Source organism: Micropterus salmoides, unplaced genomic scaffold, assembly GCF_014851395.1.
Source record: "Micropterus salmoides isolate LMB-PRFRI ecotype aquatic unplaced genomic scaffold, ASM1485139v1 Ms_hic_scaffold_6, whole genome shotgun sequence".
Lineage (NCBI taxonomy): Eukaryota > Metazoa > Chordata > Actinopteri > Centrarchiformes > Centrarchidae > Micropterus > Micropterus salmoides.
In genome coordinates this window covers 9,094,793-9,113,927 of record NW_024044348.1, presented here as the reverse complement: position 1 = coordinate 9,113,927, position 19,135 = coordinate 9,094,793, and the positions used below count along the sequence as shown (strand labels likewise).

General features: G+C 39.1%; 1 protein-coding gene across 18 annotated transcripts in view; it reads left to right on the top strand.

The window, feature by feature from the left end:
• The window catches only part of madd (MAP-kinase activating death domain), a 50,374-nt gene that overhangs the window by 18,970 nt on the left and 12,269 nt on the right, over positions 1 to 19,135 (top strand). For 6 of the 18 annotated variants that reach the window (XM_038701145.1, XM_038701144.1, XM_038701149.1 and 3 more), the window contains 13 exons: positions 300 to 553; positions 807 to 946; positions 1,399 to 1,500; positions 9,342 to 9,450; positions 9,593 to 9,779; positions 10,244 to 10,394; positions 10,742 to 10,945; positions 12,341 to 12,391; positions 13,996 to 14,099; positions 14,393 to 14,476; positions 15,933 to 16,091; positions 17,094 to 17,214; positions 18,306 to 18,368. In XM_038701145.1, the coding sequence (XP_038557073.1) occupies positions 300 to 553; positions 807 to 946; positions 1,399 to 1,500; positions 9,342 to 9,450; positions 9,593 to 9,779; positions 10,244 to 10,394; positions 10,742 to 10,945; positions 12,341 to 12,391; positions 13,996 to 14,099; positions 14,393 to 14,476; positions 15,933 to 16,091; positions 17,094 to 17,214; positions 18,306 to 18,368 (1,729 nt within the window). The remainder of the gene's footprint in view (positions 1 to 299; positions 554 to 806; positions 947 to 1,398; positions 1,501 to 9,341; positions 9,451 to 9,592; positions 9,780 to 10,243; positions 10,395 to 10,741; positions 10,946 to 12,340; positions 12,392 to 13,995; positions 14,100 to 14,392; positions 14,477 to 15,932; positions 16,092 to 17,093; positions 17,215 to 18,305; positions 18,369 to 19,135) is intronic. The other 12 variants (XM_038701153.1, XM_038701157.1, XM_038701161.1 and 9 more) reach the window with 5 other exon arrangements.

Sequence of the window (19,135 nt, the reverse complement as noted above, 5' to 3'; positions counted from 1 at the left end):
CCTCATCATCAAAGCATTAGATATTTAATTTCTACAAAAATACAGTAAGGATGTATTTTTGTAGAAATTAAATATCTAATGCTTTGATGTGTATCTATTTATTGTTTCTGTAGACACAATTTGTAACAAGAGCTGTAAATTTGCAAATGTCATATTCATCAAAAAATGAATAGTGCCAAACTAGAGCAATGCAGAATTAATCTATTCTGTATAAAAATTAAGGAAAGGAGAACTTTATTTGCACAAACACAAGGAGTCATTAACACAATTCCCATTAATATGTGTTGTCATTTTTTCAGGACCAGGGGGAAGCACCTGAAATTGAAGCATCAGCAAGTGCCGCTTTACAGAACTCTGTCCCCTCATTGGGGAGTCAGCCATTCCTCAGACCTACTGCTGATTCTGGCCTGGTGGACTCAGTCAACAAAAAACAGGAGTATGATAACCCATACTTTGAGCCTCAGTATGGCTTCCCCTCAGAGGATGACCCTGATGCAGAAGAGCAAGTGGAGTCATACACCCCTCGATTCAACCAGAACCTCAATGGCAACAAGTGTGTTAAACTTGTTCATCACTTGAATGAATACACTATCATCATTCAAATGGGCTCTCTGACCAAACCATGCAATGTTCTCTATCAAAACGCAGCATGTCAAATTACTCTCTCCATTCATGGTGGTCTTGAATCATTGGTGGTGCTGTGTGTGTTGTGAATGCTTGAGAGTTTCCCAGCAGCATGCATATTATTATTATTATATGTTCCTGTGTCTATGACGCACGGTAATGTCTTTTGATCACCTTTTTAGGGCACAACGTCCTTTACGTCCCAGTAGCCTGAGGCTCCCAGGAGAGTCTGACGGGGAGGGAGACTCCCGCAACAGCTCGCCAAACTCCACCATTTCCAACAGCAGCAATGATGGATTTGGAGGACTCATGTCCTTTGCCAGTAAGAATATGTTATTTGTCCAGGTTTTAACACATGGAAAGTGGGCTGATTTATGTGGATGATGACCCAACTACATGCAGTTAATGCTTGAACACACCCCCCTCACAAATTCAAAAATGCATTAAAATCCAGAATCTACAGGGAGTATAGTTGCCTAAAAGAGTGAACATAATGTTGCCTTGTTATAGAGGTTTCTGTTATTTTCTCTTTTGTCTAGAGGACAGAATCCCTTGGTTGTATGGACATTTACATATTTATGTATTGGTTAAATGATTTCTCTGTGTCTGGATCAGTTGCATTTTCTTACCAAAGGCTTTATCACCGTTTTGATCAGAGTAATGTATGTGACTGGTGAAGAGTGTTAATAATTATACTTTTTTTTTTTTTGCTTGATCATTCATTTATCATTTTATTCTTGTTTTCTGATTATACTATTATCACTCCCATTCTAGGCAATCTTTACAAGAACCATGGCACCAGTTTCAGTCTGTCCAATCTTGCTCTTCCCAACAAGGCAGCGAGGGATAAAGCAACGCCTTTCCCCAGTCTGAAAGGTAGGACAACACAACACAGCTAACCTGACCACTTTTACATCTGTTCAAATTTGTCATGAAATTGGTGTTTCTGTCATCTTATTGTCTGTCCCAGTTAATCAGTCTGGTAATAAGAAACATTATCATAAAATGTGATGTTTAGGACATACAGTAGGAAGAGTTAAAGGATAAAACAATTTAGTGCTATTTTTGTTTTTCTGACCCTCTCATTTAAAGTTTTATTTTCATCACATCATGCTTACAGTCATGTTATCTGTTTATTAAGAGATTTGTTTTGATTATTTGATGATACTAATTTAGTTTACAGTCAAATACTATGATTTGAATCCTCATTTTATACACTAAAAATTCTAATAAAAAATAGATCTAAATGGTCCTAACTTCGATTATTCATTAAAAAAACATAACTAATGTACACTTGTTTGAACAGAAAAGCATAGTATTTCAGTATTTCTTTCAACTTTAGTAGTATCTTATTTAATTAATTTACTGTCTGTCCTTCTCTGCCTTTTTTTGTTTTCATTGCTTTGCCACAATAATTGTTTTGGGTAAAAGAATATTTCACTTTTGATATTGAAGAGGAAATGGAACAAGCAGGTCTGTAGAGATGTTTTTAAAGCCTGACTTTCTTCTCACTGGATTGCCAAACAGATATGGCACTATTTTAAAAGAGAATATTGAGGGGATATCAAACAAAGTTTTTCTCTCAAGAGTAACGGGAAAATCCACTCAAAAACAGACTTCATGTTTGTTGTTTCCATGGTCTTGTTCTTCATTTGCAGAGATGAGCAACTCTTTCTCATGTGCATTTTTGAGACTATTGATTAATTTGGCTTGTTTTGCATTTTTTACTATCATTAGCGTGGTAGTATGAAGTAGTTTAATCGAACATTGGTAGAAATTAGAGCTGCACTAAACTACTTTGATCGATTTGAGTAATTTTTGAAGAGAACAATTCTCTGATTCCAGCTTCTTAAATGTAAATATTTTCTGGTTTCCTTTCTCCTCTGTGAAAGTAAACTGAATGTTTTTGGGTTGTGGACAAAACAAGACATTTGAGGACGTTATCTTGGGGCGAAACACATAGACATTTCCCTCCACTTTCTGACATTTTGTAGACCAAACATCTAATCAATTAGTTGAGAAAATATTCATCAGATTAATAAACAATGCAAATAATTGTTACAGACCTAGTACCAATGTGCACCCAGGTATCATTTGGAAGTAGATAAATGTGGTATGTCAAAGTCAGGTCTTTTCCCAAACAAACAGAAAGATTAAGCAATCCAAATAAACTGCAGGATATATGGTTTTAAGGGTGTAAGGACTCGGATGTTTATATCAGATTAACTGCAGTTACACATGAATGGAATCCTAAATATAAAAAAAGGAATCCAACTGCTGTGGCAGCTGATGGCTCATATTTAGCTATGTTTGAACATGAGCGAAGGTAAATTATGCACTGCACAAACAATGTCATGCTTTGCTAAAGATACAGGGACTAAAATTGCACTCGGGAATAGAGTTATTAAACTGGCTAATATGAGGGTTTTTTCGTTTAAAAAGCTAATATGAATTCTGGTTAGGCTGGATTTTCACTTTAACCGAGAGAAAAAACAGGCGAAGCATGGTAATCTAACTCAATAGCTCCACTTCGTGTGGAATAGCTGCCATAAAAAATGTTCTTTGATTATGATGTGTTTTGTCTTTGTTGTTCAGATGCCCCTGACAGCCCGGGTATGTTATGTCTGGTGTGACAGTTTGTTTTAGCCCCCTGACTAGGCTTTTCTTTATCCTTGAAGTGACCTATACCTATCTCACCACCTTCTCAGCATAGAGCTAAAATGTATATCCATGCCTTTCCCTCTGTTTCTTTGCCATTCCGCTCTGTGTGACTGTTGGGAGTCTTTTTGCTCGGTAATGCACACATTTATAGTCAAAAGATTTCTTCTGTGACTACAGACTGTTTTTGGTGTGGCATCTGCACATCCTTACTACTACAAGAAGGATGATCAGTCCTTTTTGAACTGAATTTACCTAATTCATGTTTTGTTGTAGTTACATTTATGTCTTTGAATGACTTTCACAGAAAGATCTGTCCTTAGTGAATGGAATTTATTTCCCACCTGCCTCCCGACTATTTTGCCTTGCTTGCTTGTTTGGTGGCTCCCATTGTTGAGTGTTTCCTTCCCTTTTTGAGGTCATTCACTATTTTAATAAAAACAGTGAAGAAAGTTTGAAGATCACAGGTTTTCTAATGAAGTATTTTGCTGTGTGTCACGATTATCTGATGAGTTATGTTTTTATGCTCAAAACGATTTCTGCCTTACATCACGCACAAATTCTTAGGAAACAACTCCATCCATTACTCTGTTAGTGTACATTTTCATTGTTGATCTGGACTGTTCAGCATTATTCCCATGGTTCAGGCTACTGATATACAACAAAGTATGAGCTATACATAGCTCTTACTTGGTACTGTAAATGTTGAATGTGCTGCTGAACAAAAGGCAGTAGTCATCATATCGAACTCTTTCAGGATTGATACCATCGTCAGTACATATTGTCTTTTTCTCTTTTCTGTCTGCCCTTTTCTCTTATTTTTGTATTTCTTTGTTTTGGCACCATGTTGAGTGTGCATGTCTGTTGTGTTATGGGTTGATGTTCAGACTGGTTGTGTCTGGGCCGGTGTCCCTCTCTCTGTCCACCTTTTCGCGGCACTAATTCTGGGTTTTGTGTGCAGTATTTGGGCTAAATTCTCTAATGGAGATAATTACAGAGGCCGGCCCGGGGAGCGGAGAAGGTGGGTTCTGCCCTTTTTATTGAGTGAGCTGCATGCTTCTCCAAGCCAGTCAACTACATCTCCCAGCATCCCCCTCTGTCTATCCTCATTTCAGTCACCATGTGTGTCATCAAAGATCCAGTGGAGCATTGAGTATGTTGTCTTACCACGCCACCATTCATAGTGATGTTCCCCTTCTTCAGACTAACTGCTATTTCACTCCACAGTATGTTTAATTTTAGCCTTATGTCAAGCGAGTTTCAAAAGAGAAAAAAGTATACCTAGATCCAACATCAGTAATCACAGAATGTGAAATTTGAAATAATACATTATGCAACGAATAACCACAGCGAAGCAAATGAGGCACATGACACAGAACAGGATGTTGGAGGATATGAATAGATTGAACTAAGCTACCAACATCTGTTGTTTGTCATTGTTTTCTTGTCCTTTATGCTCCTGTGACCAGTCGTGCTGTAATTGTGCTATACACAATGAGCGGCGGCTACAGTAAATTTATGCACAATTTGAATATAACTGGTAAAAATATTTTGTATTATCAATTAACTAAATCCAGGGTTTTACCAGGCAAAGATACTGGTTGTCTAGATGGTTGTCTTATGTCATTAAAATGACAATTCTGCAGTGGACCGACTATATAGATAAGGCATGATGTTGCTTATTCTGGTGCATTTCATGTGTCACATAAGAGATGTCAGGTAGGGTTGGGGCAACTGAGGTTGTCTGAGAGCTATCTCAAGAGGCTTTGGGTAATTGTTGGTATAATTAAAACAGTACTGGAACGTTATTAGTTCGTCAAAAGCCATGGCCAGTGTTGGAACATGGATTGAACAGTGTTCTTAAAGCTGGGGTTTGCAGATCTCCACGCTAGCTGTCCATTCTCAGTGTCCGTTCTGTGTGTGTGCTGAAAAAAAATCTGGTGTTGTGCACAGCACAGCCGTTCCAGACATGATTTGTGTGTCAGGTAACGTTAAATGACTGGCCCATACACATTCAGATTACTTTCTAGTTTGCCAAGATATGCTGTTGTGATGTTAGCTCTAGTAGTGGGAGAGAATGGCTGGAACTGGTTTGCAGTATTTGGACCGTTTAGTCCTTATCATATCATATACATATCGAATGCAAATACATATAGAATACATATAAAACAAGACCTTACAAATTATGTACAAGACACAACCTATATGCTAAACCGATGACTGTGTAGCTCTGTGTATTAAAAACCCATCTGATCATGAACATGCAAACATCACCAAAACTTTAATCCAGTTCTCATCTGTCATAGCTGCACACCGGTCGGCACATCGGTCCATCTGCAACGCTAACATATTATTGCAATGCAGAATTGTAAATGATCACAATCCCATTGTAAAATCTTAAATCAGTTCATAACGTTGGCCAGCCTCAAAAGAACTCTTACCTGCAGCTCACATTATAACTGTTAACTTACTGAGTTTGCAGAGTCTGTCTCCTTAAAGGCTTTTCAGGTTTTTCTTTCTTTGCACATGCAAGCCTCTAATTGGTTTGTGGTTGTGTGTAAATTTTTTGCTGACACATGCAGAAAGACAGTGGGAATTCCTAAATGAACAGGCGTAGTCTGTAATAATGCTTCTATTTGATGCGTTCTTATGAAGTGTATAAAATAAAAAAAAGTAGCAGGTTTACTGTAAAAACCTACAATAAGTAGTAGCTTACAAGGCTTTTCAATCAGTCTCTGTAGGATGAGCTCGCTATACAAAAGTTTCTCCGCATCACTGCAGCAAGCATAAAAGCAGCCTTGAAAACAGTCTGCGAGATCTCCTACAGATGGTTATCTCAAGAGAGCTGATTGGTCAATAGGCAGTGTTTTTATAGAGTTGATCTCTTATCTGGAACATAATCTGCTCCGGAGCAGGTTAGCTGTTCAGCATAAGTTACCATGGCAGTCTACCCCGGTAAGAAGTGAACCACCATTGTGGTACTGAAAACCCAGGGTTAACCCCAAAGTTATCTGGATAAGCTCAAATCCTGCTTCGTGGTACGGGCCCAAGGTCCGTTCATACACAGAATCCAACTGATGTTGATACTAGAGTAAATCGTTGTATGCCGGTGTTCTGCCGAGCTTCTAACAGCGCTTTCTAGTTTTGTTTGCAAGCTGACCTGTTTGTGGACTTCATTTAAGCTTTTGCTCGCTCAGACTTGGGATTCAGATTTGCTTCATTACTGTACCATCTGTCCCTTGTTACTCTGGTTGACAAATAATTGGACAAAAAAAAACACATTTAGAAAAGTTGCAGTCTCAAAGTATCCTCAGTGATGAACCTCTGAGCTCTTGTAGCTGCTTTAACTCCTTGCATGTCAGTCAGAACTGAAGAAACCTCTTGGATGAGAGGCAAAAAAAGTTCAAGTTTTGTCAACAGAGTCCACTTGCCATTGATTTTAACCTACCTTGGATTGCTTTGACTTGGATGACTGAGAATCTTCACAGATGTTACAAGTGCTGTTTCTATTGCAAGCATTTTTAGAAGAAATAATAAAGAAACTCAAAAAGCTGTGCATTATTGGTTTTCAAACTAAAACATGGTGAAAATTCTTCTTGTGCAATCAAAGTATTGGTATTGGGAATAAAACCTCATTTCTTATCCCCTGGACACTCCAGCAGCAGAAATAAACAATAGATCCCTGCTGTCTCATAAACCTGACAATAAAGCAGCCTGCACTGACAGATGCCACATCAGAAAAGCTTTTCTTGTAGGCGTGTGCTCCTCCCCCATCCTTTCATGCCTTTGAAACAGAATCATCAAGCAGCAAAATGGAGAAATCTAAATCAGTGAACACCAGTAGGGCTGTGGTTCTGTATAACTTGGATTTTCAGCCATCTTTTACAAAAAGTAGTTTTTAATTTAAAGTGTTTATTCTATTGCAATAAAAGTGAAATTGCAGAAGCTTAACGCTCTTGAACATGCCGCATTTGCTTATAGACTTTGGTGGCAAAAACTGATGTCATGATAATGGCTCAGATCTAGTGTGTATTGTTTTACATGTTCCCTAGAACTTTGACTCAAACTTAACCTGATTAGGTCTCACCATATTATTTCCAACCTGGTCAGACTCAAGTTTTTCTCAGTGTATGAGTCTCAGAGTTTGATCAGATTGGGTTTTATTTCATCACATCAACTTATGAACCAATGCACTGTGTCAACAAATGCAAGAGACTGGGGCAGGCACTGTACAGATTAAGCCTGATTTTAGCTTAGAATTGGGACAAATTTGTGTCAGATCGGTTGTCGTTTGACGTACAGTCTGAGGGAAAACCCTTATTCATTGCTTTAATGATCAACAATCTGGCTGTGGGATGATTATTTGGATTTTCAGCATATCCGAAATTTTGGTGGGCTGTCTTGCAGTTTGAGCAGCACCACGGTGTGATTTCCCACATTGCTGCCAAACCGTTACAAAATGTAGTGAGCTTGATTAAGGCGGAGTATTTTACGTGATGTGGAATGTATCTGTGAAATAAAACTGAACTTCACTGCAGAACAGATTTTGTCTGCATCTTCCAGCTATCTGCAGCTCCATGTTTCTTTTTTGTCTTTCTTCTGTTCATAGTAGAATTGCACAAATAATACCGCCCTTCTCTCTGTTTTTGTCATCAAAGCATTGAAACTTGATTGGAATGGTCATTGGACAAAACTGACCAAGGGCTCCGCGTTTACATTCGGTGTGTTAGTAAACACAGTGTATGTGATTGATAAAGCACACTGTGTCTGCACAGATTTGAATGGAGTGGGGGGGAAATAATTTGTCCTGAGATGACAGAATGTGCAACATGTTTGAGATGATTAATAACAGTGTAAAAAATCTTTAAAGGTTCAGTGTGTTAAATTTCTGAGGATCTATCGACAGAAATGCAATATAAGATCCATAACTATGTTTTCAGTGGTGTGTAAAGACCTTACATAATACACCATTATGTTTTTATTACCTTAGAATGAGCCATTTATATCTACATAACCGCGGCAACCCCTTCCATGGAAGGCGCCACGTTGCATTGTCATGTTTCTACAGTAGCTGAAAACGGACAAACGGCGCTACAGAGCGCGTTTCGTCACTACGTTCTTCTTGTTCTACTTTTGGTAGAATTCAGGCAGTGCAGACACTCATCCCTATTGAATAAGTACGTTAGAAGAAGTAGTAGTAGTAATAATATACAGCGGGGGTCCGCGAATAAGTTTTGAATCTGAGAAATATTTTCAACCATTAGATCATGGATGAGAATATAAGCCATAATAATGACTTACATCAACATGTATTCAGTTTGCTCAGTCAGTAAGGAGCAGGACTTACAACCTAAGGGTTGAGGTTTGGATCCCACCTCAACACAGCTTTTTTTCCCCTCTCTCTTCAACAAATGGATTCTGCAGCGAATGTTTCTCAGATGACAAAGTGGTTAACTAGCAGTTACCAAGATTCCCACAGCATTGCAGCAATGTATTTAAATGCGTCAGCTTGTAGTGTAGCTCATTTTCTTGCCTTCCACTCAGTCCTTTATTTTCTATCATGCATGATATCACTCATGTAGTTCTTGTACACACTATCCTCTGTCTGACCTCACATCTCTATGCTGCTAAAGTGTGATGCCACCACCAAGAGCACCATTTGGACGTGTGTGTGTGTGTGTGTGTGTGTGCATCATGTCCCTGTTTAATTTGTCCTTCAACTCTCTTGTTGTAATAATAGACTCTAGTAGCTCCATTAATTTGTCTGTTCAGCAGTAGATAACCTTCAGTAGATTCCAGGTGTGTCTGTCCTCTTTACAGGGCGATGTAAACTGATTTCTTTTCTATTTGATGTGGTAGCTTAAAAATGACTAGTTTGAAAGTTGTTTGTTGTCCTGGTTTACAGTTCCTGGTGAGCAAGTGCCTTTGTCTGTGTCCAGTCCACTTCTACTGAGTGCCCTTCTTTTTAGTGACCTAGTAGTTTGCAGTTTTTGTTTTGTTATTTTGGTTATCGTGCTCTGTGGTTTTCAGAAACTTCATAGTTTTGCTTCTTCTTCCAGGTGCACGTGCACCACGAGCACTTGTGGACCAGAAGTCTTCAGTAATTAAGCACAGTCCAACAGTGAAGAGAGAATCGCCCTCTCCTCAGGGTCGAGTCAACAACACGAGGTAAGATTAGACCACATTGTTGTGAGATGTATTCCATTTGGCAATATGTTGGGTTTCAAGGTGACAAATATGATCCCTATCAAGTGTTGTTAAGGTACTTCCATCTGTTGAATTTGAATGAAACTGTGTTGTTTTGATTTAGTGAGAATCAGCAGTTCTTGAAGGAGGTGGTTCAGAGTGTTCTGGATGGTCAGGGAGTCGGCTGGCTCAACATGAAGAAAGTCCGACGTCTGCTGGAGAACGAGCAGCTTCGTGTGTTTGTGCTGAGTAAGCTTAACAGAGCTATCCAGTCAGAGGAAGATGCCAGACAGGAGATCATACGTGATGTGGTGAGATATTTGTTTTTTGCCCTCCACACTGTAAAATGATGTGCCAAGAAATACACAAAGCCAAAGTAAACATTTGGACCATTAAAGTAAATTAGGTTGGGTGGTTTGCTAATTTGAGATATTTCTTTTCTTCATTCAAGGTATTTTGTATTTTTTGTTCAGCAAATTTATGTTATAAGTTGTTATGTTGCTGGTTTTATTCAGTAACAGCCAGTTTAGTAGTAGTAGGCACATTACTTGGTAATTAACAATAACAACACTGTTGGTCGCTGTCTAGTCTCACTGCAAGAACTTGCATAATGACTTTGACTGAAAACTTAATTCAAGATCAAGTCAGCTTTTTTAGCCCAACATCACTAATTCGTCTCAGATCATAATCTATTTAGACCGTGGGGCTGGTAGTGTTGCTTGTTTTTTATCTTGTTGAAATCATTATCAATCTTGTTACTGTGTTTTGTTTTCAGGAGGTGAGCAGAAAGGTGTACAAAGGCATGCTGGACATCTTGAAGTGCACAGTTTCCAGTCTGGAGCACTCTTACACTAATGCAGGTCTCGGAGGAATGGCCAGTGTCTTCAGTTTATTGGAAATTGCACGCACACATTATCAAACCAAAGGTATGTCCTACATGTTTAGCACAGGAATGCACACATTTCATACTGGATTGTGTGATGTAAACAATGTAGATTTTTAACATTTTGTCAGTTCATTTTTAAAAGACTTTTTGCACTGAGAAGCGTAACAGCAGTGAGCCTATGCTACTACTAACCCAGTTCATGTCTTTGCATTGTGTTTATATAAAGCTTTAAGCTTCATGCTAGAAGTTGTCTTACTAAAACATTAGATCACTGTGTTTCCTTCTTTGTCTAATACTGTTAATCCCCTCCCAGTTTAAACCTCCATATTTTCTTCTGTAATTTTGATGAACTCTGTCTGTGGCCCCTTCATTTTGGGAACTTGGTAGACCCAGAAAAGCGCAAGCGAAGCCCCACAGACAGTGCTGGCAGCCCAGGGAGTAAAGAGAGTCCTTCTGGCCATATGGAGACTGCCAGACCTCAGGGCCTTCTGAATGTTCCACACCTGCAGCTGCCGCACCACACAATGGGCAGAGGAGCCCGCCATTTTGATACCCGGAGTCTGAACGAGGAGAACTTTATTGCCTCGATTGGTGTGTACACCACTCCAGCCCCGGTTGCATGTGCACCGTGAGATCCCAAACCCCATACCCTAAAAGCTCATCAACCTTAATACCAGTATCCCACCCCCTCCTCCAACCGTCTCAAAGAAAGATCCCTTCACTTGTCCCAGACAGATTCTTACAGGTGTTATAATATTCCACACACTTTGACATGAAATACTGGTGATAATCACTGGAGTGGACTTTTTAAAAAGTCTATATTCTTGAGATCTTATACCAAATACTAAAGTTGTATTTGTGTTTGGTAATGATTTTCAAAAATGAAAAAAATAATAAAATGAAAAAATTCAGTATTTGGCCCTGGTTAAAATATTCCCCTTGTAGATATGAAGCAGCCTTGAAAAGTGTTTGGAATATTTCCCTGTGTTCCAGGCTGGACTGCGTGTGTTTGTCTCCCCTTCCTTAAGCATCTGTGCCCGTTTGCCTACTCTCTGGAGTTCTGTTGTCTTAGCACCTTGAATGCATGTCTTTGTTTTGGTCTTCCAATACCTAAATCTGCAGTAGTGGACGAGGGAAACCAGAGGTATGCGCATCAATAGTCAAATCTGCGCTCGTCTTTGCCTTTACTGCAGGTTTCTGCGAGGCGTGCTTTAGAAAATGGCAGCTCCCTTTGCTCTCAGCATGGAGGGTGGAAGCATCACTCCCCAGTAAACAGTCCCAGTAAAGAGACTAATTTCACTGCAGAAAGTGTTTTCTATTGGTTGCCAAAGAACCATCTGACTTAGAAAATCCTTAAGAATCTCTTTACCACTTAATTTTTTGAGAATTATTCTGGGTCTGTATACGGGGGACACTTTCAGTCAACCACCCTGACACCTCTCCTACCTGCACCCCTTCTTTTCCTGTTAGAAGTTGCACCTTCAATTCTACAGAATGCTGTGAGACTGTGAGCATCCCTGCTTCTGCAACTGCTCCATTTCACTTGCTGGCTAGTCGGCCTCTCAACCCCATCCCATGCTCTTTTCAGATCAGCCATCTCTCTCTCTCACCGTTGCTCTGGAGAGCCAGACAAATGCAATCGATGACATCTGTGGCCTGTGGTCAGAGCCAAAGCTCATTCTGACTTCACTGTGTGGCTCTCCAGGACTTTGGGCCGGTAGCTTTGGGTGTGTTGTAATGTTACCTTAGTAGCTGTTATAGGCAGTGGATCCAACTTGACAGCAAAATACTTTTTTCATTATGTCCAGATTAAATCACAGCTACATGCAAACATTACAAAACACCATCATTCAATAATGACAGAATCTCAGTGCTTATTTTGTTTTTGTTTTGATTTTAATGCTCATCCGCCATACATGCCTTTTCAACCAGCTCTCTGATTCTCTCTCTGTCTTTCTCTCCTTGCTTGCAATGCATCTTGGGTAGAATTGTGGAGCAAGCACCAGGATAAGCAAAAAGCTATGGAAAAACCACAGAGTAAGAGACTTTTCACACACCAAAAAAAAAAAAGTAAAAAGATTGGGGTGTTCAGCTGTTGACCTTTTTCTACCCCCTTCTCCCCACCTTTTCAAACTCACCAGTGTCTTTCTACAAGAAAATAAATAAATCAGAAGGAGTGCTCCTATTAATAATGTCAGAATGAATAAATATTGGCATAAGAGTCTTGATTTTTACATTGGATTGATTATGCACTACAAATAACGTGCATCAGGGTTGAGATACTCTGCACATGACACTGGATCTGTTGCAGTAGTGTTGGTTGGTATCCAGTAGTGGTATTAAAGTTTCTGTATTTGCTATTTGGCAACTAAGGTCAAATAACTTCACATAAGTGTAGTGCTGTGTGAAATGACACGCTTGTTTTTAGTTCTAAAATGTCATGTTGTGCTTAATCAAGACATCAGATGGCAGCCAGTTTTAGTATGTTTTGGTAAGTTCTTCCAGCAGGCATTAATACAGTATGCTAGTTTTACTATAATACAGTAATAATATAAGCTGGGATGTAGAACATACTGTAAAAGCCAACACATGCTGGAGTGTAGTATTGTAAAAAAAGTTGGGTTTTTTTAACCTTTTTTTTCCTTCCCTGCCTACAGTTTAGGGAAGTACATTATTCAATTCTGTGCAACATTTAAAATAAAATCACACGTTTACTGATGTGGACTGTCTTGGGGTCCTTGACATAAAAAATTGTGGGAATTTTTTTGTTATAGTCACTGGCTTAAGATGACATTTTGTTCCCAGTGTGTCCTCCCCCTTTGACACCATGCATCCAGATGAGCAGAAATGAATACCTGCCCTGTCCTGCTCTTTTAACTGCATTTTTTTTTTTCCAGTTTCAAGTGGCTTGCTGTAAATTTATGTATTTACAGCTAATATTCCACAGTTGCCAGCAGATTTTAAGGCTTTATTAAATGGTTTACAAAGGTATCATAAAAAACCTAAAAACAGTGAAATGTCAGGATCTACTCATCACCATGTCTGCACCTACTGAGGCGATAAACAAATAAGTACAAGAAAATGTCTCCTTTACCGTCCATCGTTTGTTTGCATGCCTAACTGCCTGTGTTTGTTTGTTTTTGGTGTAACTTGAGCCACCTTTGCTGCATTGACTGAGAATTAATGTCGCGCTCTTGCAGTTTTGTTTTCATTTGTAACATTTTCCCCAATTTTATGGCGCTTTCTGCTTGCCCCTTTTGTAACTTCTCTGTCTGGTCTGTAAAAACGTAATCTGTTACTACTCAGTGAAGCACCAGTATTATATACAGAAAGTTGTGTAATGAAGCAATTTTTCTTGCATCTTTAGATTAGATGTATTATAGTTACCCTGTATTTTTAGCTAGAGGCAGCTTAAAACTCTGAGTCTTAGATGTTCAAATCATTTTACAAACATGAATAAGGTAGTGTTTTACTGTATGCTTTGCTGTGTCACAAGTGTAATGCAGTGTTTAAATAGAGGCTTTGGCACTTTAGCGTCAGTGTTGCTGTGCTGTGGTGGCTTTGAGTGAGGCGACTATCAGTAAGGCAAGAAGATCGTGCCATTCATGCCAACATGCTTATTAATCATGTCTGTCCTGCAGGGTCTGAAGGAGCAAAGCAGCAGCGCCCCCAGGTGGCTGATGCAGAGGAGAAGAAGTCACAGATCAGTGCTGATAGTGGCCTCAGTGTCACATCTGGCTCTCAGGTTTGTTCATGGAGTGGTGTTGTGTGACAACTTGAAAAAAAATGTTAAAACTTTGGTTAATAGCTGGGTGAGCTGCATGTCTGTTTGTGTGATGCTAAATAAACTACTATCATAGTCAAACAAGGGCTGCAGGCTGCACACACAATAGGTGGGCCTGAAACTGATCATCAGTGTCCAGTTTATATTCATCCTTCAATCTATGGTGCTAGTTTTTGAATTTTAAAAACTGCTCATGGTGCAGCACATTTTTACCAGTGAATTCTGTCCTTTTTTTTTTGTCTTTGGGTTTATAGAAGAGCGACACAGAGTCTGTAACAAGCTCAGAGCCACCAGTCCTGACGAGAAGCACCAGCCAGGACTCGGAGGCCAGCACAGTGGTAGGGCACATCCAACTTAGACACTGTGCACTTTATTCCTATCTATTCCACACCTACACAGTACTTCACAATATTAATTGTAGATTCCAGGATGATATTTTTGGTCCAAACCATTTAAAGTATTTTTCCTTGTATTTAAATAAAACATGAAAATGTGGGTGGCATATTGTTAAAGCCAGTTTATACTTCTTCGTCGAATAGATGCTGAAGCTTACGCATAGTCACGTACCCTACACCGTAGCCCATGTCATTGCCTGACGCACACCTCTCCAAAAATCTAACTACACTTTTTGGCGACGCAGACCGCAAGAACCATGAGTGGTCAGCTTGGTAGCATTGCAATTCCTCTTATGCAGTTCAAGTTTGTCCTTCTGCCTGAACCGATTCAAGGGTCGTACAGTCCATCTCTGACACCTTCTCTTATTTTTGTTTTGGTAATTTCAGGAAAAGTAACTGCTGTTGAACATCGATCAGCTCCAACTCAAACATGATCCGCTTAGTTTAATTTGCTATTGTTTATAGTGGGCTGCACCAATGAAGAAGAAGAAACTCAACACAGTAGAACATAGAAACCCCATTGCGAACTAGCATTATGTCAGTGCAATTGCAGAGCGATGGAGACACCAACGCATAGGCTCACATCAGTTACAGCATAGATGCAAAAGTGGACTTCAGCCGTGTGTTGTTTACAAGTTGGACAAATCATTTATAGTTCCCCTTTGTTTTTGAAATGTGAGGTTGGTAAATGTACGTTATACATTTATTAATTTAGTTGACGCTTCTATCCAAAGCGACTTACAAAAACTATATATGTCAGAGGTCACACGACTCTGGAGTAACTAGGGGTCAAGTGTCTTGCTCAGGGACACATTGGTGGATGTGTCACTGTGGGGAATTGAAACCAGGTCTCTAACACCAAAAGCATGTGTCTTATTCATTGCGCCATCACCACCCATGTTTGTTATGTTTGGGTTATGGATTATTGCATATATCAGCATATGTATATACAGCTTTTAATGCTTTGGGTTTATTGGAAATAGCAAACAAACATTTTTCAAACCTGACCAAATTTGTCAGGCTGAATTTTGAGGAATTGTATAAGAAAAAAAATTCCACACACTGTCTATTACTTCTACTCACTTTATTGATGACGTCAGTCCTCAGACCATGTAGAGGTTTTAAATGGGCAAGGGGCAAAGAATTTCTAAAAAGAAATTATGCACAAGACATGACTGAATAGTGCAACTATTAAAAATGTGGAGTCTTGCGTTAAAATACTGTGGTGGATACACTATATACATATGTGTGATGCTGTCAGACTGTGTGGAATAAGATTATTTCAAACTGTTTTATCAAACTATTAATATGAATGCCAAAAGGTTCTTTTATACCAAACCTTCTGCATGTGAAGCACCACTCGTGTATTGTTCTTACACCTGGAATTTAAATTTTTCAGATAAGCAATAGCTCTGGAGAGACTCTCGGCGCTGACAGTGACCTGAGCAGCACAGCAGGAGACGGCCTTGGTGGGAGAACTGCTCTTCACTTAAATCAGTCCAGAGGGACTCTTTCTGACAGTGAGATTGAAACCAATCCAGCCACCAGCCAAGTGTTTGTATGTATCACTCTGAGTGAAATATGTATATGATACAGTTCTTACTTCTACTATGTCTTACTTTAGATAATAACTATCTTAAAATAAGACAATTTCATTACAAACTTACTCCATTTGAACGTGGCATGAATTACTTAAAAAACTCTGCCTTAAGTTGATTGGATTTCAGGATTCCCATCTATACCATGAAAACTGAGAGATTGCAGACTAGTTTTCCACTACTTAAAAACACCTGAAGGTTTAATGTGCTGGGAAATTGTTGTTGTGTTTTTCTTTTGCCAAAAATGAACTGGTGTGTGTGTGAGAATACTTTAAATTAGCAACATTTGTTTACATTTCTAAACACTGCTGTACATGTGGAAAAATCCCCTCTCACTCCAACTGTCCTCTCCTGGCCTACGACCATCAAGTTAGGCAGGAAGAGGTGTTGAAATCAGTTCTACGGCCCTTCTATGTAGGCATCTGTCTGTAGAGAATTCCCACTGAGGAGCAGACCAGGAGTCTCATAGACTAGCTGGAAGCATTGCTCGCCTGTGGTGACTTTGAGATCCCACAGTGATTAGTAATAGTTTGAACTGGGTAAACAACGTGTAATTTTGCTTTGTTGGATAGTTTGAGAATACATTTCTATCTTTAATAGTGTTATGATTTGTTAATTGCTGTGTAAAAATATTTAGTAGTGGTTAAGTTGTTACATTAGTAGGTTTGGACTTTTCTCCTGTTGTCAGACAAAACTTCCTTATTAAAAGAAGGGACTGGGACTCGTCAGCCTTTGTTCATTTGTCCTAACAGACAAGCCATTGAGTTGAGTAGTATTCTCAGAACCAGACTATCCTACGGATAATAGTATTCGACCTGGATAATCTACAGTATGCAACATAGGTCAAATGATGAAAATAGGACAAAAACGGATGCACCAATACTCAAAATACATGAAATAGAATTTTGGGTCATTGGTACTAGCTGTTGGATTACAAACATGATGTTGACCTGTTTCCACAGGGAAAGACCCACACTCTGAAACCAAGTGCAAAAGATCATGCACATACCATGGCAAAGGGTGCGCCTGCGCAGCATGTGGAGGACATCAGTATGAGGATTTACCTTTGTGAAGGCCTTCTGGGTATGTTCTGCTCTCTAGTTTGCTTCCTCTTATAGTTATGTCAAACAGCGGACATTCTGATGTTTCAAAAAACATTTCCTTCCACTGTTCCCAAAAAACACTTATAAATCTCAAATCACTCTGCTAAGTATGAGATTATTCTGCATTACTTGAACACTTTTGTTGGTTTTTTTTAAAGAAATTTTTTTGAGCCTAACAACTGGAAATATTAAAGGGTACTTACATTAATGTAAGGAAAGTGTTGGTGGATATTGTGACCTCACTCCAACTGGTGCAAACTCGTGCTTTGGTTTTCCTTTTAATGTAACCACGGTGAACTTTCACTAATCATGAAAAGACTTATTTTTAAGAGCAGGAAGCAGAAGTCAGACATGTGATTACAGTAATGTCAAATGTTTATTACGTAACAGTGAACTTAACATGTTAAAAGGTGAAAGGTTGTACACTGATGTTTGTTTTGTGAAGCAACTTTACATAATGTGATTGTCCAATTTTACATAGTGTTGAATTAGCACTACTGAGTGAAGTGGAAAGTTGCTGCTGTCTGAGAGGTTTGGCAACATGTGCATGCATGTGAAAACAGAATAAACGTTAAAGGAATGGAAAGAAAATAGAAAAAAATTTGAATACTAGATATTTATTTGCACTATTGTAAGTCATGACTGCAGCTTCTGCAAATTAATTAGTAGTGTGTGATTGTATATTTGCAAAACAAAATTGATTTAATTTAACCTAAGTTAATCTTTAAAGATGTAAAAACAATAAGGACTTAAAGTCAATGTTGTATTTAAACAGATCATAAACATACAGCATCTTCACCACAAACCACAGAATTACTGCTCATCTAATTGACTGTGCAAAACATTTATATTTTGAACAATGACATCCTGTGTATAAGTGCTGTTGGCTATAAATAAGTGAGTAAATGAACCTGGTATGTTTTGTTTGTCCTTGTTATGGTTCCTCTGGTGTGGTTCTCTGCTCGCTCTGCTCTTGTTGTACCATTAAACCTACTCACCTCTTCGCCTAACCCCCTCCTGCTCTCGCTGCTTCTCATTCCTCCTGCTGCTCCTCCTGGGAAATTCTTCCAGGCCGCGATAAGAGCTCCGTTTGGGATCAACTAGAGGATGCTGCCATGGAAACCTTTTCTCTAAGTAGGGCTAACATCTTGCTTTTTTCTTTTTCCTGTGTGGGTGTGTGTGTGTGTGGGAGGTTGGGGAGGAATGCATCCATTGTTCATACGGACTAGCTCTGTGTTTAATCTTTGATGTGATGTGGGTTTTTCCTGTCCGTTGGTGAGCTGGACATCTATGTGTTTTTTAACATGTGATGGGGTGGAAAATTTAAGCTATCCTGCAGAATTTGCCTCACAGGGATATCAAAGACAGGTTTGTGTGGAAGAGTGTGTGAGAGAGAGAGATGTTCGTTCACTGTCAACATTATTTTAATTTCTACCCACCAACATCTTTCACCCAGTTTTCTGACTAACTTTCATGTTGACCTAAAAGCTTAACATTTCATGGGTTTGCATACTAGATGAGTGCATGTTGCCTTCGAGTGCTGTCAGAAATGTAATAATGAGTTGAGCACACTCAAATGAGCCACCAGCTGGTTAACAAGATTGGGAAATATCAAGTTTTCCAATGAGTTACTTACATGTGATAGAGGTAGGGAAAATGAAATTGGCTCAGCCACTATTCTTCTTCTTTTGCATCTTGAGATGATTGATGATCAAGATGATTTGTGTTATTTCTTTTATGCTTAAAGTTGTGCATTTTTGGTTTCAATAACGTTGTCCTCCTCAGTCCGTATTAAATGTGGGGTAAATGATTCTGGAGGAATCCAATCCAAATTTCAAAAAACATGATATAGAGCAAACAATGACACAGCAAGTAATGTAACGTTAGCGAGGTTGTGTGTT